The sequence below is a fragment of the Culex quinquefasciatus genome, chromosome 1 (genome assembly GCF_015732765.1).
Source record: "Culex quinquefasciatus strain JHB chromosome 1, VPISU_Cqui_1.0_pri_paternal, whole genome shotgun sequence".
Taxonomy (NCBI): Eukaryota; Metazoa; Arthropoda; class Insecta; order Diptera; family Culicidae; genus Culex; species Culex quinquefasciatus.
The window spans coordinates 37,929,565-37,955,364 of NC_051861.1; the positions used below are offsets into that span (position 1 = coordinate 37,929,565).

At 41.1% G+C, this 25,800-nt stretch overlaps 1 protein-coding gene across 18 annotated transcripts in view; it reads left to right on the top strand.

The window, feature by feature from the left end:
- The window catches only part of LOC6035069 (putative thiamine transporter SLC35F3), a 139,323-nt gene that overhangs the window by 64,901 nt on the left and 48,622 nt on the right, over positions 1 to 25,800 (top strand). For 11 of the 18 annotated variants that reach the window (XR_005279084.1, XR_005279085.1, XM_038266918.1 and 8 more), the window contains 7 exons: positions 8,692 to 8,927; positions 16,239 to 17,227; positions 17,295 to 17,423; positions 17,486 to 17,675; positions 17,768 to 17,857; positions 17,995 to 18,124; positions 21,845 to 21,914. Coding sequence is in view for 14 of the 18 variants with exons in the window: in XM_038266918.1 (XP_038122846.1) it covers positions 8,840 to 8,927; positions 16,239 to 17,227; positions 17,295 to 17,423; positions 17,486 to 17,675; positions 17,768 to 17,857; positions 17,995 to 18,124; positions 21,845 to 21,914 (1,686 nt within the window). In the remaining 4 variants the exon portion in view is untranslated. The remainder of the gene's footprint in view (positions 1 to 8,691; positions 8,928 to 16,238; positions 17,228 to 17,294; positions 17,424 to 17,485; positions 17,676 to 17,767; positions 17,858 to 17,994; positions 18,125 to 21,844; positions 21,915 to 25,800) is intronic. The other 7 variants (XR_005279086.1, XR_005279087.1, XM_038266925.1 and 4 more) reach the window with 1 other exon arrangement.

Consider the following 25,800-nt stretch of genomic DNA (forward strand, 5'->3'; position numbering starts at 1 on the left):
TTTGTTTGTTTACTTAAAACAACTTAACACTGCTTCAGAAAAATTAGATCAGGCTCGCTGGGCCAAAAGGTTGGGCACCCCTGTTACAGTATGTAAAAAAAGTATTTACACCCCTTGGGCACTATGCACATTTTGTGATGAAACATGTAACAATTTAAAGTTTGACAGAAACCTAGTGCTACCTTTTGTTCAGAAACTCATGCCGAACATTTTGCTACAAAAAGCTCATGAAAAGATGGTTTCTATAAAAGGTTATATAACAAATACTATAACAAAAATAAAAAAGGTGCAAAAAAAGTTTGTACACCTTCCGAAAAATTAACATAAACAATGTTATTTGTTGACTAATCACCATGAATCCAGTCTCCCAACTCCAAATAGGTTTCCTTGACTGATTAAAAAAATAATTTGGATTAAATATAAAGTTTACTAATTACTTAGAATAAAAGTTTATATAACTCTGGAAATTCTATATAAAACTTATCTAAACTAAATTTTGCAAACTTTCAATTTAACTAAACGTCATTATATTACCATAAAATTGCTATTTAAACATTTTGGAGTGGGTATAACACCGTTTTGGGGGTATTTGTATCGCTAGAATAGATTTTCGTTGGAATTCCGTACCAATCCGGAATTACGTCGTCGGAAAACCCGCCGGCATCCGAACCGGTCCACAATTCACAAGTTAACCTATGTGGCATCGAAAAGAGCATAAAATTTCCGATCTTTTGATACCCATACATCCAGGTTTCTATAAAACCCACGTTGTTAAATACCTGCGCAAAAAGTAAGTTTGATCCACGAGAACAAAAAAAAACATTTTTAGCAGGTTGCTCAAACGAAACCATAACAACGTTTTTGCCTTGGTATTTAAAAACGTGGGTTTTATCATAGACTAAATATATATAGATACGCCACTCCGCTGTTGGGGCTGGCGACACTACCGCCACGCCAAAATTACACCTGGTGGCAATTCACAGGTACTAACCTACCCTTTGGGAACGATTGAAAAAAAATCCTCCCCAGTTTCAGTTCAATGCTCAGCGGGTATATCCAAGCCACTCTCGACTAGCAACTGCTGTTTCTAGGAAATGTCAAAACAAAGACGTACCGCGCATTTTGCGTTCTCTTTGCTTCGCGAATGTGTTAGGAATTTGCTGGCTGCGCCGTTTTCTGCCGCTTCGAGCAGCTGGCCTAGTTCCATCGAAAGTTGGTGGTGCAGATTATGTCGGCGTTAGAATTTTCCGGTTAATAGAACGGAAGTTTTGTGCTCTTCAAAAAGGCAGGTGAGAAATAAAGTTATAACAAACATAATCCTCCATCAAAAAGCTTGTTTTGAATTTCTCAGCTACGTGAATTTCCGGAAAACACAATGGTGAAGCGGTGCGATTTTGTACCCGATGCTATAATCAGAAGCCTGGACAGTCGATGCTGTCATACTTCCGGACAAATTTAAGACTGCGACCGGAAACGTCCATCTTTTGCCTCTGATCTCGTAAAATTACGCACCTTGAGATCATTCCCCGAACCGATAGCAAAGGGCCCAATGTTTCTGTACTGCTGCGCAATAAGTTATAATTTTTATTTTATTATATTATTGATATAAATATAAAATTCTTGGGAATAAAACATCTTATTTTTTATAGATCTTGTTTTTTTTTCACGGTACATATCTTGAAGGGGGGAACGGGGCTGGTCTGTTACAGGTTGTGGGGGCACGACAGAGGGGGTGGTAACCGCTGATGTGGCCTTTTCAACCATGCTATCGACATTTTCGCTGTTAACTTCCGGTCGTTCATATCGAGTAACAAGAATCCCATTGATTGGCGCAACCAGTTGCTGCTCACCGACAATGGTACTACATTTGCTGACGGTACTGCGTTTGTTTTCAAACTGAGAAGATAAAAAAAATAACAAAGTTGTTCAAATCAAAACAGAGTACGGTTCTGCTGTTGTTCTTACCATTGGCGGACCATCGGTTCCCGGAAGTGTCGAAATTTTAGCTTCTCAAAATTTAACAAACAACAGCCACCACCACCGTGGTTATCATGGAAACAGTTTTACGAACCAACAAGCAAAACAAAATAAGTGACACTTGTTGATGCCATGAAATTTTTGGTTGAAAAGTTCAAGAGTGCTACGATTTTGTTTAGCAATTTAGTACCTGTAATTTGACTGTGGTGGCGCGCAGAGCGCTAAAGGGGTGTCGCCAAGTGGGTATATGGAGCAAATTCCTAGTGGGACATCTACTTGATTAATAATCTATGGTTTTATAGAAACCTGGATGTATGGGTATCAAAAGATCGGAAATTTTATGCCCTTTCCGATGGCATATAGGTTGACTTGTGAATTGTGGACCGGTTCAGATGCCGGCGGATTTTCCGACGACGTTATTCCGGGATGGTACGGAATTCCAACGAAAATCTATTCTAGCGATACAAAGACCCCCAAAACGGTGTTATACCCACTCCAGAATGTTTAAATAGCAATTTTATGGTAATATAATGACATTTAGTTAAATTGAAAGTTTGCAAAATTTAGTTTAGATAAGTTTTATATAGAATTTCCAGAGTTATATAAACTTTTATTCTAAGTAATTAGTAAACTTTATATTTAATCCAAATTATTTTTTTAATCAGTCAAGGATGCCTATTTGGAGTTGGGAGACTGGATTCATGGTGATTTGTCAACAAATAACATTATTTATGTTAATTTTTCGAAAGGTGTACAAACTTTTTTTACACATTTTTTTTATTTTTATTATAGTATTTGTTATATAACTTTTATAGAAACCATCTTTTCATGAGCTTTTTGTAGCAAAATGTTCGGCATGAGTTTCTGAACAAAACGTAGTACTAGGTTTCTGTCAAACTTTAAATTGTTACATGTTTTATCACAAAATGTGCATAGTGCCCAAGGGGTGTAAATACTTTTTTTACATACTGTAGATTAATTAAAACTTAGTTTCTACATGCAGAATCAAACTTTCAATTGGAAACAATTGTACTTCATTTTTATTATGTGCAACGTTCAACAAAAAAAAAACAAACTTTAAAAAATCAACACAACGAGTGGAAAACTATTTTTTACAAAGGTTTTAAACGCTAAAAATCGAAAAAATAGTTAACAAGGTATCGTCAATTTAAAAATCAGGGCTTATTAGGAGGCACCTGGGTGATGAATAGAGAGAATGCGTAATGTGATTTTCGAATGATCCCACTTTGTTTACATCTTCAAAGTCAGAGGCTGTTCAAGCACAAGCATGACTTTTTTTCTTACTACTAAATGAGCTGTTTTATAATAAGTAGCATGTGTTTTATTTTGTCTGGTTATTGATATTTTTGCCTTTCTTACTAAAGAAAGGTATAGTGTTTGCTTTTGGCTCCGACGCCAAATCAAGCTTCGTTCCCAAATCATTTCTCGAGAAATATTCATTCGAAAAATCTGCAAAAAATCATGGACGATCGATTTTTGACGCCCGATCGATTGACAATGACAGAATTGGTCTACCTCCAATATCCGAATTTTGGCGCTTAATTTACTGTAGAGCACGCGTGACGTCCGTGTGTGGTAAAAAAGTGCTCAATTTTGTGGTAGGGGGTTTCTCAGAGCCCACATTATAGATTTGAGCTCTCTTGGGCGCATTTGAAAGGGGATGTGCTGAACCTGAACCAGTTCCATACCAAATTTGAATTTATCCATTTTTATGGGGACTCGGAGTGTGTTTTCACCAAATCAGGCGGTTTTCAAATGAAAATTCGGTCGAAAATTGAAGTATTAAAATCGTTTTTGTCCAAAAATTGCATTTTCCAGCCCTACATCCTCCCAAATTTTCATCCATGTCGGTAATGTGGTTTTGATTTACAGCTTGTGGACTAATTCACTGTGAGGGGAAAAACCCTAAAAAGGTAAAAGCCAATTCTCACCAAATGCCAAAACTATTCCTTTGGCATTTTATCTAATTTTTCTCCACATCATAATCTAGACCATACTCGATGTTCTGAAACAAATTTGACCTCATTTGGATTTACCGTTCAGATTTTAGAAAATTTCCATTTTTGCCTTTCTTACTAAAGAAAGGTATAGTGTTTGCTTTTGGCTCCGACGCCAAATCAAGCTTCGTTCCCAAATCATTTCTCGAGAAATATTCATTCGAAAAATCTGCAAAAAATCATGGACGATCGATTTTTGTCGCCTCGTCGACAAGTTGTCAAAAGTTGAGCTTCACATGCAGACGCGAGCAATGCTGGCGCGTGATGCTGGCGCGTATAGAGTTTTGATACTAGATTACCCCCTTTTAGTGCAAGTTGCTTTATCGATTGCTCGTTCATCACACATCGCCTATCATTATTTTCTATGCTAAGCTTCAGTTAACTCAAACTAGACGCAAGCAGCTATCTGTTCTGAAGCCTCATGCTCATTCTTTTGCCTTTCTTTTTTGTTTTGCTCATTCTCTGATCGAACTCTGAGCGAACGAATTTCTGGGAAGCGTTCAAGCTTCCCATGTGCCAGTGACAACGCACATCGCGGGTTTGGTTTTCTAGCTTCGGTACTAGCTTTTTGTGTATTAGTATTTTTGTTCGTCGTACCAGCGCACCAAGGTGGTTTATTCGGTACGTTTGCGTTTGTCGTAGTGAAGTCCCACCGAGCGCTCAGTCGTTGTATGCTTCCCAATCCCAAAAACGCCTAAATGCTTGCTTATTGAAAGCTCACAATTTTGCCTAACGCCTAAATGACAGTTTAGTGAATTATAGTAGGCGTTTCAAAGTTTTCAAGAACATTTATGCGGCTTTACCGTTACATCGTTGTTTACAACACGGCAAATTCTCGGGTGTTGAAACACTTTCTGCCAGTTATTTTTTAACCACTTTAACGCATTGGAGCAAGACGGAATTATTTTGTTTTCTCGTTAATTTTTAATATTTTGAAAAGTGCAAAAAAACACTCAGAGAATACGAACAATTTAGTGATATGCAGAAAACATTACGAACATCGCAAATTGTGAGCTAATTCTCTGTCTCAAAAACAATGTGTTCTGATTTAAAAAATCGAAAATGCTTTTGTGCGAGCACAGCTTACAACCGGCCATGGCAAATGGGGCAAAAACCAGCGCTTTTCAGTTACATGAAAAAATATGGTTGAGTTTCGAATTGTATTATGAATGGACCATTCTTTATATTGCTATTTCTTTGAAAAAAAAAAATCAACTGCCGTTAACTTCCTTTTGTAAGAAAGGCTCTATCTCACCCCAGGTGGGATTAAATCGGGTTTTTACTGGAAAATTGTCGCGTTTCGATCGTTTAGAAGAGATTTTTCTTTTTTTACGGGTGACGAAGAACTGTGGCGAGAGTGTCATTCTGCGTTGTCGCAGATAAATTCCCTTGATGATTTTGGAATCCTGCAGCTCTTCCTGGTCCATTGAAAAAACATTGCTTATTCTAGCGTAGCTGATCCAACAAACAGAGAAGATTTTCACTAAACCAGGATTTCTAACGGAATCAAACAATAAAGACAGCTTCTGGATGGTTACAACCGCATAGACTCCATAAACAACATCCATTCATAATTATAAAAAAATACGATCTCGCCTTCAACTATTTTAAGATTTCTTGATTTCAACCCCAGGTCTTCAAAAGTCACACATTTTTCATTCTTGCAATAAAAAATGAACAATTTTTAATGACCGATCACAATACTCTCTACTTTTAGCGAATAGCAAATTGGTTCCACTTTGACAGTTCAAAATTGAGGCCGTTTTGCGAACCACTATTCAGCACCCAGGGTGGCACTGAGAAAAACTCATTTCATCAATTTCCTCATTTTTATTCTGATTTGTCTGTTTACCGTAGAACATAGAACTTAATTCAAAATTTGCAACGTAATTTTTTTGTTGAACATTTAATTTTGCATCTAAAAATCAATCTCAGACAAAAAATTGACCATAATTTCTATATTTTCAATATGTTTCCACATGTGCGGAAATAAACCAGGATATTGAGAAGCACCGCACTATTTCAATGACATCAAGATCAAATATGCTGTTTTCTATGATATAATCTTTTCCAACTAATAAAAATACTCTAACTGAAAAGTTTGCCATAAAAAAGTCAAATTAAACCAAAAACTTGCCCACAACATCGACAACTTTACGACCTCCGGTTAACCCCTGCAGCAGCATCAGCCGAGCAGTGAGTGACCCCCTTACAACTTTGCTCATAAAATAATCTACGACTAAAATTGTGGACAACCTCCAACCTGACCACACTGAGTTGCTCTCATTCCACTATAGTGAATAAATTAAGAAGCGCCACGTGATACACTTAATTTTGCAAACGTGCCTTAAGAAATGTGGTTCACTTACAACTCAATCGGCATTTGATGCATTTTTTGCAACCCGCCCCAATATCGCAGGTGACGCAGCGTCCTTGTCACATTTTGCCATAATGGCGGCGCCGCTATAAAAAAAAAAGGATCGGGCCAGGGTCCTTGAAGTTATTGCTAATGAATATCGCAAAAATCTTTTTTTTTTTTCAAACCGGACACACAAGTCAGCACATTCCGATCTAACCATTGCCTTGCACACGCTGGGATTGGTTCTGCAATTCCCTGGAAATGGTTCGCAACTCCACGAAACGCGACAAGGTCATTGGAATCAGTCACTGCTAGTGTTAGTGCGGTCCAGTTGAGGCTCGTTGGCCAAACTGACCATTAGTTGGGGTAGTCTGATTTAGATTATCATATTTTTTCTGAATCATGCGTCTCTGAAATCGACGATCTGACCCTTTCAGTAACAGTTTTCTGTTTCTTTAATTTCTTAAATCTCTTGAATCTTTTTAATTACTTGAATTTCTTGGATCTCTTGAATTTTTTTAATCTCTTGAATCTCTTGAATCTCATAAATCTCTCGAATCTGTTGAATCTCTAGAGTCTCTAAAATCGCTTGAATCGCTTGAGTCTCTTGAATCTCTCCAATCTCTCGAATCTCTTAAATCTCTCGAATCTCTTAATTCTATTGAATCTCTTGATCAAGTGATTCAAGAGATTCAATAGATTGAAATTCATTTGAAAGATTCAAGAAATTCAAGAGATTGAAGAGATTCCAGAGATTCAAGAGATTCAAGAGATTCAAGAGATGCAAGAGTTTCAAGAGATTGAAAAGATTCAAGAGATTCAAGTAATTCAAAAGATTCAAGAGATTTAATCTTGAATCTCTTGAATCTTTTGAATCCCTTAGATTTCTTAAATCTCTTGAATCTTTTCAATCTCTTGATTCTCTCGAATCTCTTGAATCTCTTAATATCTTGAATCACTTGAAGCTCTTAAATCTCTCAAAAACTCTTGATTCTCTTAAATTTCTTAAATCTACTGAATCTCTCGAGTCTCTTGAATCTCTCAAATCTCTTGAATCTATTAAATTTGATGAATATCTATAATTTCTCAAATCTCTTGAATCTTTTGAATCACATGAATTTCTTGAACCTCTTGAATCTCTTAAATCTCAGGAATTTCTAGAATCTCTCGAATCTCTTGAATGGCATGAATCTCAAGAATTTCAAGAATCTCTTGAACATGTGTAACCTTTTGAATCTCATAAATCTGTAGAAACTCTTGACTTTCTTGAGTCTCTCGAGTTTCTTGAGTCGCTAAAATTCCATCAGCCCCGACAGGGTTCGCTCCGAACAGGAAACGGTTCCACCTACTGCCGTCAATTAGCATGAACCTGAGCCACCTCAACTTTTTCGTTAGGGGCGGGTAGTCGCTCGAGTGGCGAAAGGATTTTTTGGTTGTGGTCGCCAGCTAGATTTTCTTTCAACTTGATTTTTTTTCTGCTTGCGATTGCTGTCTGTCACCGTCTGTTAGCTGCGCGCGCGGTCGGGTTATGGTTCGTTACGGACCACGATTTTATGGTATCAATCACACCCGGATCCCTTGCCGGACAACGGCGGCGGCAGCAGCAGCGTGACAATGACCGATCTGAAATTGATTAATATTGATTCACGACCAATTGTGGAGCGCGATTGTTCTGAGAGTGGTGTTTTTTTTGTTAGTTGGTTTTCAGTTATTGGGGGCGATTAGTCAATTGATTTATGAAAATTGTTTGTTTATTCAAGAGATTGGTTGGCATTTAAACATTAGAAAGGTAACATTATTATTTTTAGAAAATTGGGTATGTTTTTTATTCCAATAGATAAAGTTTTATGGTTTATCAGGGAGCAATCAAGAAATCTAGACAAAAGTGTCGTACCCCTCGGACCACAACGAGATCTGGCGAACTGACATTTCCGCATGGAAACTTCTGCAAAGCACGTGTCGTACTTTCCAAATTTGACGCTGGTGGTGCTACGTTCAGCAAAGAGAACCATTGTGTACTAGATTGAAGATTGTTATTCTAAACGTGTTAAATTGACGTTTTGGCTGTTTTATCGAGAATAGAAACTCGTGTGCCATTAATCCTATTTCACAACAGCTCACGGAAGTTTCTCAGCAAGCAAATCTCTTCGAATTACCCCGTCCTTGATACGGATCTCGACCGTTCTCTACTCTCGGCTCTGCGTGATTGACCATCGCCCAGCCAAAAATGGGCCTCAAGTTGCTCCCTTGTAGTCCGCGCGTGTATCCGCCTTTCTGATTGTGACTTAGACTTTATGCTTAATTCCCACCTTTTTCCACTTCTCCAAACTCTTACAGGTGTTCTAGAGCCGCAAACATGGACCATGGAATGGCCGCCGGTAGTAATAGAAGCAATTAACGTCAACCAACCAACAGAAGAAGCAGAAGAGGAAGAAGACGTCGTCCCCATCGGTAGTGGTAGTGACGGTGACGACGGAGCAACAACATGATCGATAACATCATGACGCGTGACAGCGAAATACCGGCCATTTTCAACCCGAAACGTGTTCGCGCCCCCTCCGTCGTTGTGACAGGTGAGAGTTGCGTTGAAGGGGGGAGGGGAATTACAGCGTGTAGCGTGTGGAAATGGTAAAAGTGCACTTTTTATTGGACGGTGTTCCAATAAAAGGTTTTCCCTAAATACATCTATAACTACAGAAGTCCTTCAAATATTCAAATTATTTTTTATCTTTTGATTTTCTTGAATCTCTATGAATCTCTGAATCTATGAAGTCCCCCCCCCCTCCTTCCTCCCAACTGCGTTACGCAATAAAAGAACGCTCCCTGACTCAGGATTTGAAGATTCCAGGGGGCGACATCTATATCTCACTACAGGCAGCTCGACCGCAGCCATCACTAGCTGTCAATTACGGCACCAAAACAAACCAGAACAAAAGAGAGCTGTCATTTACGGCACCAAAACAAAGCTCAAACAAAAGAACAGCTGTTCATTACGGAACCCAAATCAATATTTGCAAAAAATTACATTGAACCAGCGAAGTTTTTCGCCGAAACCAGCAGCTGAGTTCTGCTGGTTTGTTTTCGCCAATAATTTTTGCAGAAATATGTACAGTCATCCCTCATATTCGGAACAGTTTACAGATCGGCCAATGTTCAAAAAATCATAACAAATCGGTAATTGAACATAATGATTCGCTTATACCTTCATTTGAAAGCTTTTCTCAGCTCAATTTTCGTTATTTTTTTCGGGATTCGATGATTTTTTATCAAATCCGGATGTGTCGTTCCCCTCGGGTGTTCCACTATTGTGTGTCCGGTCCGCCGTACCTAAGTATGGACGTCGCGACACTTGCCAAGAGACGGCGCCTACTGCTCCTGGGTCCAGCGTTGTTCGGCATAATCCTCAGTGTCGTAGACCAGCACACGGTTCTCGTAGTAGCTCTTCAAGATCATGCACAAATAGTCAGGCACCTTCATTTTGTGCAGCGCTGCTGCTATGGCCGCCCAGCTCGCACTGTTGAACGCGTTCTTGACGTCAATCGTGACTATTGCGCAGCAACGGTTCCCTCTGCGTTTTTTCCTCCGCGCTTCGTCGGCTTTCCCGACCACTTTCCCGTCCACCGTGGATATCCCTTTACGGAAGCCGAACTGCCTCGCTGCTGAGCCATGCTCGCTCTCCGTGTACTTGGTCAGCCGGTTAAGGATGATCCGTTCCAGAAGCTTTCCGAGGGTGTTCAGCAAACATGATGATGGTTCCCTCGGTGGTTTGCCTGGTATGTATTGCAAAAAGCGGCCAGCCCTACTACGGTGTGTTTACCGCAGAGAGGATTCTGAGAACGGATCATATTTCACCGAATCTACAGGGGAGGAAGGATGCGTGAACATACCGTGCCAAACGCTCCAGTTTACAGTTTCTTATGTGTTTTGTATAATGTTTTTAGTGTAAAGTGTGGTTATATAATCAATTAAATATAATAATGCAACATAATGATCATTTAATAAAATCCCTCCACCTATGTATAATAACTGTTGCAATCTCGGTTGCAATCGTTTATTATTCGAACTTTAGTATACAGTAGTTAGTAGCACACGTGTTATTTGATTTTCCTTAACTCCTCGACTGACAGCTCGTCCACAGGGTGCACCTGCACGTAGCGCACTCCTGAACCCGCACAGGGTATCACATCTCCCTTCCTTTATTGATCGAGCGGAACATCAACGTAATCATCAAACTTCAGCGGACGTTTGCAAACTCGCTTTGGCCTTGACGGAATATTAGGGATATCAGCAGGCTTCGGTGAGGTATCCAATGGTGCTGGTGGAGAATCTTCCCGGAGTGGTTCCTGCGAAATAGAACAGTTAGATGGAGATGTTGATGAGCGAGTTGATGTTAGATCTACAGATTCCGCTGGCACTGAAGTTGGAATCTTTTTCAGATGCGAAGAGTTTCGCTCATAGGTTGTTCCACTATCCTCGCTCTGTACTGTGCAACGTGTACCAGATTTCCGTACAACAGTATACTCGACCGGAGAGTAGGTTGTCGTGAGCTTGTTTCGGGTAGTAAATTTTGCATCAACACTTTATCCCCTTCTTGAATCGACGAAGGTCTCGCGTTCCGCTTGATGTTCTCACGGTCACAAGCATGTTTCTTCGCAATAGCATCGCGATCACAGAACTCTTCGTTTGGCGGAGCGGTTTCAATTTCCCTCAAGAACGGAAGTTTGGTTCTAATCGTGCGTCCCAGCATCAACTCCGACGGTGTCTTTCCGGTTATGGAATGCGGCGTAGAGTAGTACATCGTCAAGTACTCGTCAAGGTCCTGCTTCCAGTCTCGTTTCAAAGCGTTGCTGATCTGCAGCCGCTTCAGCAATGATCTGTTTTGCCTTTCGACCTCTCCATTTTGCTGCGGGAAGTACGGTGTTGTGTAGTTCAGGGTTATACCGCATTCCCTACAATAGTCCCGGAACTCCGAACTCAAGAACTGCTTCGCATTGTCGAGACTGATTGTCCTCGGGAACCCCAGCCGCTTGAAAATGGCACGAAGTCGATCAACGGTATCCTTCGCTGTGATTTTGGTCATTATTTCGATTTCCTTATAGCGGCTGAAGTAGTCAACGATTACGAAGAGGTACTCCCAGAAGGAAGCGGGCCAAGAAAATCAATGGCAACATCCACCCAAGCTTCCAGGGGCAGTGGTCTTCGTTGCATCGCTTCTGGTTTCTGCGGAAGTCCTGTTAGTCGGCAGCCCTCACAATCAGTAATCCATTTCTTGATGACCTTGTCCATTCCTGGCCACCATACTCTGTCTCTCAACCTCCGCTTCATTCCGGATTCTCCTGGATGTCCCTCATGTCCCAGTTCAAGGAATCTCCTGCGCAAACTTGACGGAACGATCATCTTGTTGCCCCTGACAACGAGCTCTCCGACCAATCCAAGTTCGTTTTGGAAGGTTTCGTACACTTTGATCTCCGGGTACTTCCAAATTCCTGAGCGCAAGCTATCCTTCACGAGGGTCAGCTCTTGATCGTGAATGGTCGCGTCCTCAATCTCACTAATATCGATCGCCGTTGATTCCAACACGGTCAGAATCAGGAACTTCTCATCAGGATCGATATCTTCGTTGTCATTGGAATGCACGGTTAGCCTCGACAACGAGTCAGCAATGTTAGATGACCCTTTCCGGTAGACAACTCGGAACCTGAACGATTGTAGACGAAGAATCCATCGTTCGATCCTCAAGCATGGGCGTGATGTTGGTGAGAAAATTGCTTCGAGGGTTTGTGGTCAGTCTCTAATTCAAACGTCCGACCGATGAGATAATGCGCAAATCGTTCGACCGCCCAAACCAACGCCAAGGACTCTTTCTCGGTCTGGCAGTATCGCTGCTCGGTAGATGTCAAACTTTTGCTTGCGTAGCAAATAAATTTTGGGCTGTCGTCGGTTGAGGATTCAAATTGCAACAAAACAGCGCCCAGTGCTACCGGAGATGCATCCGCGACGACTCTTGTACGAAGGGAGTTGTCAAAAAAACTCAAGTTCTTGACGTCCGAAATCATCGTTTTCAACCTGTAATTGAAATTTTAAGCATGCCAAGAAATACATGAAAAATATGAAAATCCACCTCAAGAAAGCCTGCTCGTGCTGATTTTCCCAGCTGAAGCTAACGTCTCGTTGAGTAAGCTTTCGCAGCGGAGCCGAAATTGTCCCAAGACCCGGCAAGAATCTTCCGACGTAAGTGACTAGTCCCAGGAAACTCCTAAGTTCTTCGACATTTCGCGGAGATCTGAAGGCTCGAATCGCTCGCACCTTATCGTCAGCTGGTCGTATGCCTTTGTCCGAAATGTGATGACCAAGGAAATCGAGCTCAGTCACTTTGAACAAACATTTCTTGAGATTCAGCAGAACGTTACGGCTCTTTAGTACGGTTAGCACCTTTTCCACACAACGATCGTGTTCTTCTTCTGTGCGTCCAAACACAATGATGTCATCGATGTAATGCACACAGTTGTCGCACCCCGCCAGTAGCTGTCCCATGATTTTCTGGTATTGTTCCGGGGCACAGCTGATCCCGAACATTAGTCGTTTGTATCGGTACATGCCGCGGTGCGTAATAAAGGTAGTAATCGAGCGTGACGTTTCCTCCAGCTCAATCTGGTGGAACGCGTCCTTGACGTCCAGCCGGGTGAAAAAATTTGCTGCGTTCATCCGAGGCAAGATATCGTCAACTGTCGGCATGACAAAGTGTTCCCGCTTGATCGCACGGTTCGCCTGGCGCATATCAACACACAGTCTCAAGTCGCCATTATCTTTAACCACCACCACCAAGGGTGAAACCCAGTCGCTGTACTGCTCTACCTTCTCGATTATGTCCGTAGATTCCAGTTGGTTCAGCTTCTCCTCAATGCGACTCAGCAGAGCAAGGGGTGGTCGTCTTGCTGGCTGAGCGACGGGAGTTACCGAGCCATCAACCGAAATGCGGAGCTTAATTCCCTTCAGTTTGGAGAACGGGCTATTGTTCTCAATCTTGAAACATATTTAAGTTGATGAAAGAAATGACCTAGCAGTATTAAAATCAAACTTACCATCCAGGTCCGGTCATCTTGACCCGGCAGCCCAAGCCTTAGTACGTTGAGCTCCTGGGCGGTTTCCTTCCCGAGCAGCGGCTGGTTTCCATTTGCGACGACGTAGAATCGTGCTACAGCCTGCATCTGTTGATTCTCATTCTGGATTTCGACTGTAGAATCAAACATTCCAATGACGCTGAGTGGTTGTGCGTCTTTGCCATATCCCCTGAACTGCTTGTCGACCTGCTTGGTAGCATTTCGAATTTCGATTCCTTGTACCTTCATACGCTTCCAAGTCGTATCGTCAATTATGTTCTTGTTGCTTCCAGAATCAATCAGCACTTGCGTCATGATGCCTCCAATCTTGATCCACAGAAATTCGTCACCATCTCCGATGGAGAATATGAAACTTTTGTCTCCCCCCTCGTCAACGATGTTCTCATCATCTACTGGTCGTACTCGTTGAAAACTGCGCTTTGGTTTTGGGGTTGAGTTCGTAGCTCGGCTCACTGCGCCCTTCGCCATGACTGTTCGACATTTTTGCTCGTAGTGTCCAATTCTCTGGCAACGGTTACACTGGATGTTGAGCGCTGGACAACTTGGGTCATTTCCCAAGTGCCCGCGTTTGCCCGCACCTTGAACACTCAACAGCGTGGTTCTTTGGTGGATGTGTGTGCATTCGGTTCACTTCCACCGGGACCAGGCATGGTTGACGACTACCGGACGGTCCTGCTGCTACCATCTGGCTGGCCTGATACTTCACGGATTCGTGCGTTGAGACAATCTTGAGGACATCATCCAGGCTGTTCTTGTCCGTTTGAAGTATCTTCTCCTTCAAGTCCGGCGGGGCAAACAATGTGATCTTGTCAATCACGCATATTTCGCGGCATTCTTGCTGTGTCTTGCCAAAGTTGCATTTGTTGGCTTGCTCTTGAGCTCTGAACAGGAACTTTTCGATGGACTCTCCTTGGTCTGGTTTCATCGTCCAGAAGATATTCCGCTCCATCGATTCGTGGTGCTTTGGAGCAAAGTAAGCGTCGAGCTTTTCAACGGCAACTTTGTACGGATCCACTCCATTCGTATCTCCGATGGAGAATATGAAACTTTTGTCTCCCCCCTCGTCAACGATGTTCTCATCATCTACTGGTCGTACTCGTTGAAAACTGCGCTTTGGTTTTGGGGTTGAGTTCGTAGCTCGGCTCACTGCGCCCTTCGCCATGACTGTTCGACATTTTTGCTCGTAGTGTCCAATTCTCTGGCAACGGTTACACTGGATGTTGAGCGCTGGACAACTTGGGTCATTTCCCAAGTGCCCGCGTTTGCCGCACGCACCTTGAACACTCAACAGCGTGGTTCTTTGGTGGATGTGTGTGCATTCGGTTCACTTCCACCGGGACCAGGCATGGTTGACGACTACCGGACGGTCCTGCTGCTACCATCTGGCTGGCCTGATACTTCACGGATTCGTGCGTTGAGACAATCTTGAGGACATCATCCAGGCTGTTCTTGTCCGTTTGAAGTATCTTCTCCTTCAAGTCCGGCGGGGCAAACAATGTGATCTTGTCAATCACGCATATTTCGCGGCATTCTTGCTGTGTCTTGCCAAAGTTGCATTTGTTGGCTTGCTCTTGAGCTCTGAACAGGAACTTTTCGATGGACTCTCCTTGGTCTGGTTTCATCGTCCAGAAGATATTCCGCTCCATCGATTCGTGGTGCTTTGGAGCAAAGTAAGCGTCGAGCTTTTCAACGGCAACTTTGTACGGATCCACTCCATTCGTATCGTCCGCTTCCACGTCGGCTCCGGGGATTGTTTGGAAAACATCCTGAAGGTCAGGACCGGCCCGTGCCAGAAGAATGTACTTCAGTTTTGTTTTGTTCGTTTCTCCACTGGCAAAAACTGCATACTGGAAATTTCGCTTCCAGCGGACCCATTGGTCACGAACTTCGTTCGCCGGCAGCGTCTTGAATGTGAACGGGGGAATTTCGAACCTTTCCATCCTAATAGAATGAAAATACTCAGAAAATTTCACTTAGCATTTGAAACTAAAACTTTTACCTTGCTGGTTTCCTGAATCGTCTTGCCGAATCAGTTCCGAGAAAACATGTTTGTGGTGGACGACCTTCGTACGTCCTGCCTCTTCCGGCGCAGCTGGTACTGCTTCTAGCTTTCCTACTCCGTGCGGTGGATGTTCCGTCTAGCGAATGCCTTCGACCGGCCAGATGCCTTTGCGCGGCGGATCCCTTCGAGCGGCGGATGCCTTTGATCGGCGGATGCCTTTGATCGGCGGATGCCTTCGAGCGGCGGATGCCTTTGATCGGCGGATGCCTTCGAGCGGCGGATGCCTTTGATCGGCGGATGCCTTCGACCGGCGGATGCCTTTGAGCGGCGGATGCCTTCGTCCGGCTGCTTTAAAAAGCAAGATTAATTTTTATGTTTACGTCTTTTCCTTTTATGAATAACGAACAAATTCTTTCTTACCCTGGGTTCTAGAGCGCCCGCCTCGTCGCCAATGTTGCAATCTCGGTTGCAATCGTTTATTATTCGAACTTTAGTATACAGTAGTTAGTAGCACACGTGTTATTTGATTTTCCTTAACTCCTCGACTGACAGCTCGTCCACAGGGTGCACTTGCACGTAGCGCACTCCTGAACCCGCACAGGGTACCACAATAACCAAGTAAACAAGCACACCAACAGCGACACAAAAGAAATGACAGCGCGTCCCCGTGGTCTGCGTACTAATGATGCCATTCCGACGTTGACTCCACAGCTTTGATTTAAAAATCTTTTTTTTTTCTCTCTTTCCCTCTGATTCCCCAGGAGACTCGCCAAACGGACCCTTCGGTGGGTTCACCAACAATGTGCCACAGATCACGCACTCGGACTCGGTGACCTCGAGCCAGCACGACGGCCAGGACAGCCTGATCGGGGTGACCGTGACGGGGATGGGTTGCGACACGCCCACCTCCGGCCACGGCGGAGTCCTCGGGCTGGGTAGTCTCGGGTTGGGAGGCGGGGGCGGAGGCGGCTTGATGGGCAACAGCAGCGGTGGCAGCGGACCAGGTGGTGGCGCCGGAGCCGTGCCGGGAACTCCGACGCCACCGACGTCCCGGCTGAAGGCGTGCCGCGCTTCGTGCTGCTCGGAACTGGCCCAGAAGATGTACTTCGGGGTGTGCGTCACGATCCTGGTGACGGCGTCGTGGGTCGGAGCGACGCACTGCATCAAGTTTTTGTACCTCCGGCGGAACGCGTACGCGTCGACGTTGCCACCCCATCTGACGGCGTTCATCACGGACAGTGAGAGCATCTTGACGGTAGCGGCAGCCGATGCACCGGTCGGGCACAACCCGCTGAACTCGTCCTCGGCGATGATCGTGCACGGGTTCGGTCCGACGACGTCGTTTATGCCGTCTACGACGAAGCCGATTGTGACGTCGGACCGGGTGGTTCCGCTGAATCCGGGTCATATCTTTAACGCACCGTTTTTTGCTTCTTGGTTCTGCACGAACTTTGCCATTCTGTTCTTCCCGATCTACATTCTGGGACGGGTGGCGATCAAGAAGTGTGACGGAACGGGCGAAGTTCTGGGCGAGATCCTGCGGGGTTTCCGGGATCGGGGCTTCACGATTGGACGGTTTCTGAACAGGTGCCTGACGTTCTGCATCCTGTGGCTGCTGACGACGTATCTGTATGCGCTGTCGCTGAAGGCCCTGCTGGCCACGGACGTGATGGCACTGTTTGCGACGAACGTGGCCTGTGTGTACCTGCTGGCGTGGGTCATCTTGCAGGAGCAGTTTGTCGGAGTTAGGGTGAGTTTGTGGGGGGCGGGCCGCTTTGGCAACACTGTTGCTGAGCTGTCATTTACTCTTTTGACAGATCGTAGCTGTCATTCTATGCGACACGGGGATTGCGCTGCTGGCCTACATGGACGGAATTACGGGTAGCCCAACGCTGGGTGGAGTCGTGCTGGCAGCACTGGCCGCTGCCGGGTACGCCGTGTTTAAGGTATCACCATCTCGCTCAAATCTTATTAGAGATAAACTTATCTTTGTTATTGTTATCCCCAGGTGATGTTCCGCAAGGTGATGGGTGACCCACCGGTCGGCCAAATTGCGTTCACCTTCTCCATCATTGGCTTCCTGAACGCGGCCATTCTGTGGCCAGTGTGCATCGCGCTGTACTTTACCGGGGCAGAAGTGATGCCCTGGGAGCCGCTGCCGTGGATCGTGCTGCTAATGGCCAGCATACTTCTGCTAGGTGAGGCACAGGACGCATTGAACTGTACCAAATCGTGATCTTAATTGGTTGTTTACCTGCGGAACTTGGTATCTCCCTTATCTCGATTTCAGTTTTCCACATCTTGACGCAGTTTAGCAGCGCCGTTACGTACAACATGTTCGTTACATTAGGTTTAATCACGGCAGTGCCAGTGTCAGCAGGTAATTGTTACTACTTGCATGCAATGTTTGACGCGACTTCAGCCTAATTGAGTGCTACCATCTGTTGGGAATTTTATCTCTTTCACACTAAACCTAACCAAAACCAAACAAACCTTTCTATTTTCCCTCCACCCTAGCGCTAGACATCGTGCTGTACGGTGCGCACTTTGCCGGAATGAAGCTGGCGGGTATTATATTAATAGCCGTCGGCTTCTTCCTGGTCATGTTCCCCGACAACTGGCCCGACTACATAACCCGGCTGCTCAGGTAAGTCCGTGGCACAGCGCCTTCGGAATAGAGGATAAATTAACTAAAACAAGGCAAAGACCTCCTTCGGCGAACAAACAACACACGAACTGATCGAACTCTCAACTCTCTGATGTGAATATTTTTCCCCACGAAAAAAAAAACATATGACAAACAACTGCTTTAGAGTTCAACTTACTTTAGAGAGCTCCAATTTGTGGAGCTGATTAGCAGTCGAACATCCTTCAAAATTAATTCAATATCATCAATTAGTGCTTCACTCTTCGTTTCAATTGAACCGGATACTTATCGATTGCAGAGAAACCAAAATCGTTAACAATTTCCTTTTGATTTCTTTGTTTCGTTACTCTAAGTTTCGTCTTGATTGCATCCGTTCGACCTTTTTCTATTAGATATTTCGTTTCAACACAAGAGTTCAGTTGGCCGCGCAGTGCATCCGAATGACGTGCTTTGACAAAACTGCCCAGAACGATTATTATCTCTGCTTAAATTACTTGTTTTTATTATTACTTGAAAGTTTCGAATGTGTTTCTTTGAATGATGCATTACTTCTGGTTCCGTTGTTTTTAATATCTTTTGCTTGTGATATAATTAATAAGGTCGTTGGCAAGATTCTGAACCTTATTATTTCGAAAAAAAAATATTGGCGAAGAAATAAACCCAATTGAAAATTACCTGAACCTATACGCGAAATGGCTTATTTGATAACACCAATATTATATATGACCAAATGTTTAGAAAAAATATTCGAATTTCATAGATTTGCTTACAAAAAAAGTTGATTTTCATGTAGTTTCTACATGTTTATATATATTTGAGTAAAAATAAACATTTTTAGGATTTAAAAAAATCTGAATAATTACCTATACGCACATTCTCAATCATTCGCATTTCATCAAGCAAATCGGGAATATTAGAAAAAGTTTGGTTGTTGATCATTATTTTGAATTTAAATGATGTACACCCAGCAATATATAGCCCAACAGTAAGGACCAAAATATCAGGCTCTTATATGCGTTTAACCTTCCAACACTTCTTCGGTCTGATGGCCGAGCGGGCTAAGGCGCTTGTCCTCTCTGTTGGTGCTGAGTTTGAATCCCGTAGGTTGCAACTTAAAAATAAAATTACACCTTTTCATGTGTAATTACCCTTTTCTACATAAACAGCGGTAAAATTACATCGAAAAAGAGGTTAACCGTTAGAACTTAAACCTATACAAATTAAAATAATTCAAACGTGTGTTCAAAAAATCTAAACACACGATGTGTATGTGGTCCAATCCAATTAGGTTTTGCGCCGACTCGATTTGGAGGTTAGAAGTTGTGCACTGTTTACATGGACATAGCACAGTTCGATGCGGTCGTCGATTTTGTTCGGAAAAAATCGTCGACAATCAACGAAGACCATGTAAACAGTGCAGCTGTCAAATGACGTCACGGCGTAAAACCTAATACCCGCTAACCGGTAGCGATATTATGAGAAAATCTAAATACACGATAAGCCAAAATCATTCATGATTCGTCAAATATGGAAGCTTTTGATTACTCTCATTTTGCGTTTTAAAAGGAATCTTTAACAAACACGCTTATTTTAAATTATATATTTCTGAGTTATGTTCACACAGATTTAATCAAAAGTGAATTTTCTCAGGAATGAGTTTTGAAAGTTTTCTTTCAACTCATTTCTGTGTGATTTTTTTTCAAAATTCTTGTATAAATCACTATAAACTAAAAAGTAGCTCATTTTAGAGTAAATACTGGTCTTTTTGTGATTTATGCATGAATTCTGATTAAAATTGATCCATAAATGAGTGAAAAGAAAACATATTCGTCAAACCTGAACTTGTTTACACTCTCAGATTTCATTTAACCCAAACTTTCTTATCAAAAATGTATTTTTATTAAAATTTCTTTAATATAGCGCGCACAGTAAAAAAACATGTTATTATTCTGGGAATGGGGACAAATTTTTCTGTCAGAAAAATGTGTACTAATGACTCAAAAATTGTGATAATTTGCTTCTTTAAGGATTTAATTGCTAATTTTCTTTGTTATTTGTGATGATTTACTTCTTGTGATAATTTACTTCTTTTAAGATGTAATTGCTAATTTTCTTCATTCATTGAGGTAAACTTACACCATAAAAACCAGCCGTCCCCTAACATGACAGTTTTCGTGAATTGCGCGTATCCACCGACAGATGGCATGTGGACCTCGTCGGAGTCCGCCCATTAAAAACGCAACTCAAAATTTGCATGGGAAACTTTTTTTCCGTGACGGCTTTCGCGGCACGCTCCTCCAACTGTTCGAGACTAATATTTTAACGTGGCGTATCTTTAAACAAGTTTTCAAGAAAATTATTCCAGAATGCTTATTTTGTCGTTTTAAACCGAAAGTAGGCAAAAACTATATTAATTTAAACTATTCGCCATTTTCAAATGTTTGGCTAGATGATATCAAAGGCCGCCATCTTAGGCCCACTGGGCCCACAAAAAGAGGTACGCTCAGTTTGTATGGAAGCTGTCAACATGCTCCCGGGCTGATAAAAACAGTCAATCATTAAAAAAATTAGCCACAGCAAATAATCTTTTTCAGTTGTGTGCTAAAAAATCTAAAGACATGATGTTTGAAATTAACCATTTCTGAGTTTTTCACTCAAATTTAAGCAAACCTTCTCAGGAATAAGTTTTGAAAGTTTTCTTTTTTTTTCATTTCTAGGTGAATTCAACACGTTTTTGTGATTTCTACCAGAATTATGAGTAGACTTCAACCAGAAATGAGTGAAATGAAAACTCCCCTTAAACTCAGAAATGAGTTACTAGAAATAAGCGTGTTCAAACATATTATTCGTCAAATTCGAACTTCCTTCACGCAGAAAAATATTTTGTACGTTCAGCCTGTATGAGGTTTGATTCAACAAAATTTTTGTTGAATATTATCAACGCGAATTTTGCGTTGAAACAACCTTGATTTTCTCAATTCCACAAAAATCTTTTGTTGTTTTGAAAAAGTTGCTTTGACGTTTAACGTGGATTCAACAAAAATCTTGATTTTCAAATCAACAAAATGTTTTGTTGATTCAAACATGCCTTATTTTTCTGCGTGTTTGAATATTTTTAAATGTTTACTTCATTGAACGTTTGGTTGACTCAAAATTGAATAGAAGTAGAGCCTGCTACAGTTCTTTGAACAATGATTAAATTTTGAGAACAATTTACCAAAATTTTAGTTGGCCTGAAATAAAATCACGAAATAAAGCCTGAAAAAAATAAATACTAAATTCGTTTAATACTGAGAAATATAGAAGATTCAACTGAATTTAAGATCATCCAAATCGAGTTGATTTTCATTGAAACTATTTTTAGTTTTGGGTTGCCAACGACTGTTTGTTCAGAAATATTTCATTAGCTTTTCATATAAAATGTTAGTCCTTATTTTCTCTTGAAGTTAACGTTTCTTTCTTACTTTGTTGTTGATTTCATGAATTTTTATAAACCCTTTTGCTTCGTATTTTTTCGCTTCCACCAACATGCCTTCTCGTTACCTTTAGTGATAAAGCAAACAAAAAACGAAACAAAACCAGACCACCTTCTGTCCACCCAACATCAACAGATCAAATCGTACATAATAACCCCAAACCCCTAAAATTGATTTCTCATACGCCGCCATCCGAAGCCACTAAAACCAACTCAACTATGTTTGTGTTCCCCCAAAATTACAGAAAAACTGGTCGTGCATTGCTAAGAAACCAATGTTGTTACGATTCCGCTGATAATGATTACGAAAATTCGGTAGGAAAATTTCATTGCAAATCTTTTATATTATAACCCAAACAAACAAACAAAAAGTACCCCCTCAAACCGAAGTGATTCCCCGTTTTCCGTTGCATAAAAAGTAACCCCTTCTGTTTGACACGTACTCTTTCGCTCTGTCCTGTTGTCCTGTTTCCACACTCTCTGTAACTCTGAGTCTCTGTCTCGATTCTCGAATTGGAAAACTTTTGTAAACCAGTGTAGCCAGATTCTTCATCATCACAAGTAATTGTTTTACTCCCAACACACACGTCTAGATGGTACATGGAGTGAAGCAAAAATCCTCTTTTCTTCTTCTTGCCTTCCCCTTCACCTTCAAATCTGTCAAACCAATTTTAAGCTAAATTCCCGTTTTTTCCGATAGTACTTCCTTCCTAGTGTAATTTTCGTTTAGTTTTAATCGAATTGGTAACAGATTCAACCGAATTTGTAGATTTTAGTCGATCAAATTTGAACAAAAGCACCAACATATAGGGTAAAGAAACAAATAGTGGTCGTATTTGACGCCGAAAATTGAGCGCAGCAATGAACCGTTTCTGTAATTTATTCTTGAAAGTTTTCTTCAAATAGAGTTGCTTTTAGACTTATATTTTTTTAAAACGGTGATGACAGCAAGATACCTAACAGTAAGCAGTTATATTTAAACGTGTACAATGACGTAAACAGGTAAAACTGGCATTTTAAGAATTTTCACTGGCACGCTGCACGCTAAATTAAAAATGATCAATCTTAGGTTGATACAACTCAAATTTCTTCAAAAATTAATCTACTCAATATTGGGTAACAACAACTCACCTTTTGGGAAGTTGATTTTGGTGAAATGTTGGGTTAACTCTTTGCAAATTTTGGTCATTTTGGATTGACGTGTTCCTCGTTTCTTTCATTTGAACATAGATGATCTATGATTTTATGCAAAACCAAAAGAATGCTGCTTAAAATTGATCAGCCAGTTTCATAAATATATTTGGGAAATCTCGTCGTCATCACCGCATTCTGATAAAAGATCTAGGTAAAATATTATGTGATTTAGTTAGCAATTTGTCTTTGTCAGTTTCTTAGGCTAACTTTTAGGCAACTATTTAACCGTAGCTAGTGTCAATTCAGTAGAAATCTCTCGTTAAATTGGGTTTTGCCGTTTTTACTTCTCTGTATTTACTCTAACCTGTACCCTAAACAAAAAAAACCTCTCCGGACTCTTTTTCGCCCAGCAAAGCGAATGCTGTAGAGCAAAAAAAAGTTGCCCACCACCGTAGGTATTGCGATTTTTATTTTATTTCTAAAAATTCAAAAATCGCCTATTTCTCTAAATCAGCATCGATCCGAATCGTTAATCTTGACCCTTCCCATCTGGAAGCCTAAACCCTGTTTCAACTACTCTATTCAGAGGTAAACCTTAAACAGTTTCTTCCAAGAGTTTCCCACCTTCCACCCTTCCTACTCAAAGTTGTCTCCTTCCACATTGGACCCGATCAGTAAAATAACCAGTAACTACTACGAAACAAGTTTTGACTCTTGTCTTGTCCTGTTCCCCGCTGTTTCCCCCTTCCAAATTAGTAAATGACCACTTCTGTCTGAACCTTGCAAGCTCGACTCTCTCAACTAACCCTAACATGCACCATGGCTTTGTATATATTAATTTGTTTCATTTTTTAGTCTCTTTTTTTTTTGTCTCTGTTGGTTGTTCGTCAATGTGACAGATTTTTTGTTGTTGCTTCTGTTTTGTCCTCCATTTTTTTTGTTTTGTTTAATCTGTTGTTGTTCTTGAGTTATGTTTAACCAACTTGTTTATCTTCTGTTTTTTTTGGTTAAGTTATTTTTATGTTTCTTGAACTGTTTTTTTTTTCAGTTTGATGATTGATTGGCCACCAAAAAGCTATCTATATACTAACTTACTCAAAACAGGCACATATGAAACACAAGCAATAAATATTTGTCACAACCTGCGACCGTTGGGCGTCCTTCGCATCCCCACTACAAGCCTACTCCCAGCATCCCTGTGTGAACCCTGACCGTTCCTGTGGCGTGTGTCCGCAATTTTAGCCAAACTCTGAGATCACACTTACTTACTTTACTTTATAGATATTTATCCAAATTTAAGCGACAGTAAAATTGAGTAAAAATCTACTTTTATTTAAAATTTGTCAACTTGAATATGGATTTGGATTTGGTTTGTAGACTGGATTTCGCCATGTTAAGCGGTGATTGTCTAAGCCCAAGCTGCCTAGGAATTGAAAATTCCGAATAAAACCAACTCCACCTGAACCGGATTCTCACCACCATCACTAATTTAGAGAATTTTGGAGAAGAATAAAACTGGTCCAATTCTACTTGTTTTTCAATTTTCAAGTCAATTACTTATTCCCAGCTAGGGCACAAATTCATAAAAGCTCAATATGGGATAAAACAAGTTGACTGCTCACAAGGGTGACAAGAAAAATGTTTTTTTTTTTTTTTTTTTTTTTTGAAAATCTCAAAAGATACCCGTGGCTTGATTTTTTATGCAACAATATGTAACTGTACCAATTTTGATCCAAATCGGTTAAGGTTTAAGGGTCGCTTTTTATCGTTGAAGTTTATACAAGGGAAAATCTCAAAAATGTATGGGAAAAAACATCGCTCCAGGATTTTGGCAGCAAGTAATAAATGGGAAGTATATAAGAAAATATTTTTTACTAAAAAAAATCACCATAAATCAGGATCAATTTGGATCGTTTTACACCCTTCGACAAAGCTGTGGAAAATTAAATTTTCTGCAAGAATCTCACCACTTTGGGCGAGAACCGCGCCACCTTGAAGAAAAAATACTAAACGATGTTTTTCTGCATACATTTTTGCGATTTTCCCCATATAAACTTCAACGTTAAAAAGCGACCCCTTAACCTTAACCGACATGGCTCAAAATTTAGATACTTTTTTTTGTCTAAGGAATCGAATCAGAGGGTATCCCTGATGTTGATTTATGTTATTGTCACCCTTCTGCTCACTCTTAGCCAGAGCACAAATTCATAGAAGTTAGAAAATTGTTAAAATATGTCAAAATATATGTTAATACAGTGTCATACCGTGTTTCAAACATTTATGTTTGACGTTGGTATACAACGTCAATTTTTCAATAGTTCATTATTGTGTGAAATTGCAGATTGGTTTTCGATCAACATCTTAGAAAAAAAAATAAAGTTAGTTTCATTAGTCAGTCATTTTTGACGAGAGAAAATGTGTTGAAAAATTGTGTTGCCAAAAACGGGACGGCACTGTACTTATTTTCAAGTCAATTTCTCATTTCCAAACTCAGAAAAAAACATCATCTAGTTAAAAATTTAAACATAATTATAATTTCAAATCCGGTGTGCAATATCAAGTCGATTCGTCATTCCCGACCAGAGCACAAATTTGTTTAGGTTAAAAACTACTGATATTTTGAATTTCAAGTCGAATCGTGATTCTCAGCCAGAGCACTAATTCATAGAGGTTGAGCAATAGAGGAGAAAAGCAACTCGCGACAAAATTTTGAGGCTAGGAATTTTGACAGGTATGATTTTCATAAAGTATTCGCCTCCTTTTTCTCTCCCACAGAAAACCTGGGAACGAGGTAGCTGTCAAACTATGCCAAAATGTTAAAGTCACTCACAAAATGAACTTTGAGTGATTTGAATTCATTCCTGACGTCACGATTTTGTCCTCTATTGGTAAATTGGCTTAGAATTATTTTTGATACATTCAATTTCAACTTGATTGGTCTTTTCCAAACAGAGCACAAATTCACTTGTATTTGAAATTTCATAGAGGTCATAGAGGTCAAAAACTACTAATATCTTCAATATCAAGTCGATTGGTCTTTCTTAGCCAAAGCATAAATTCATAAAAG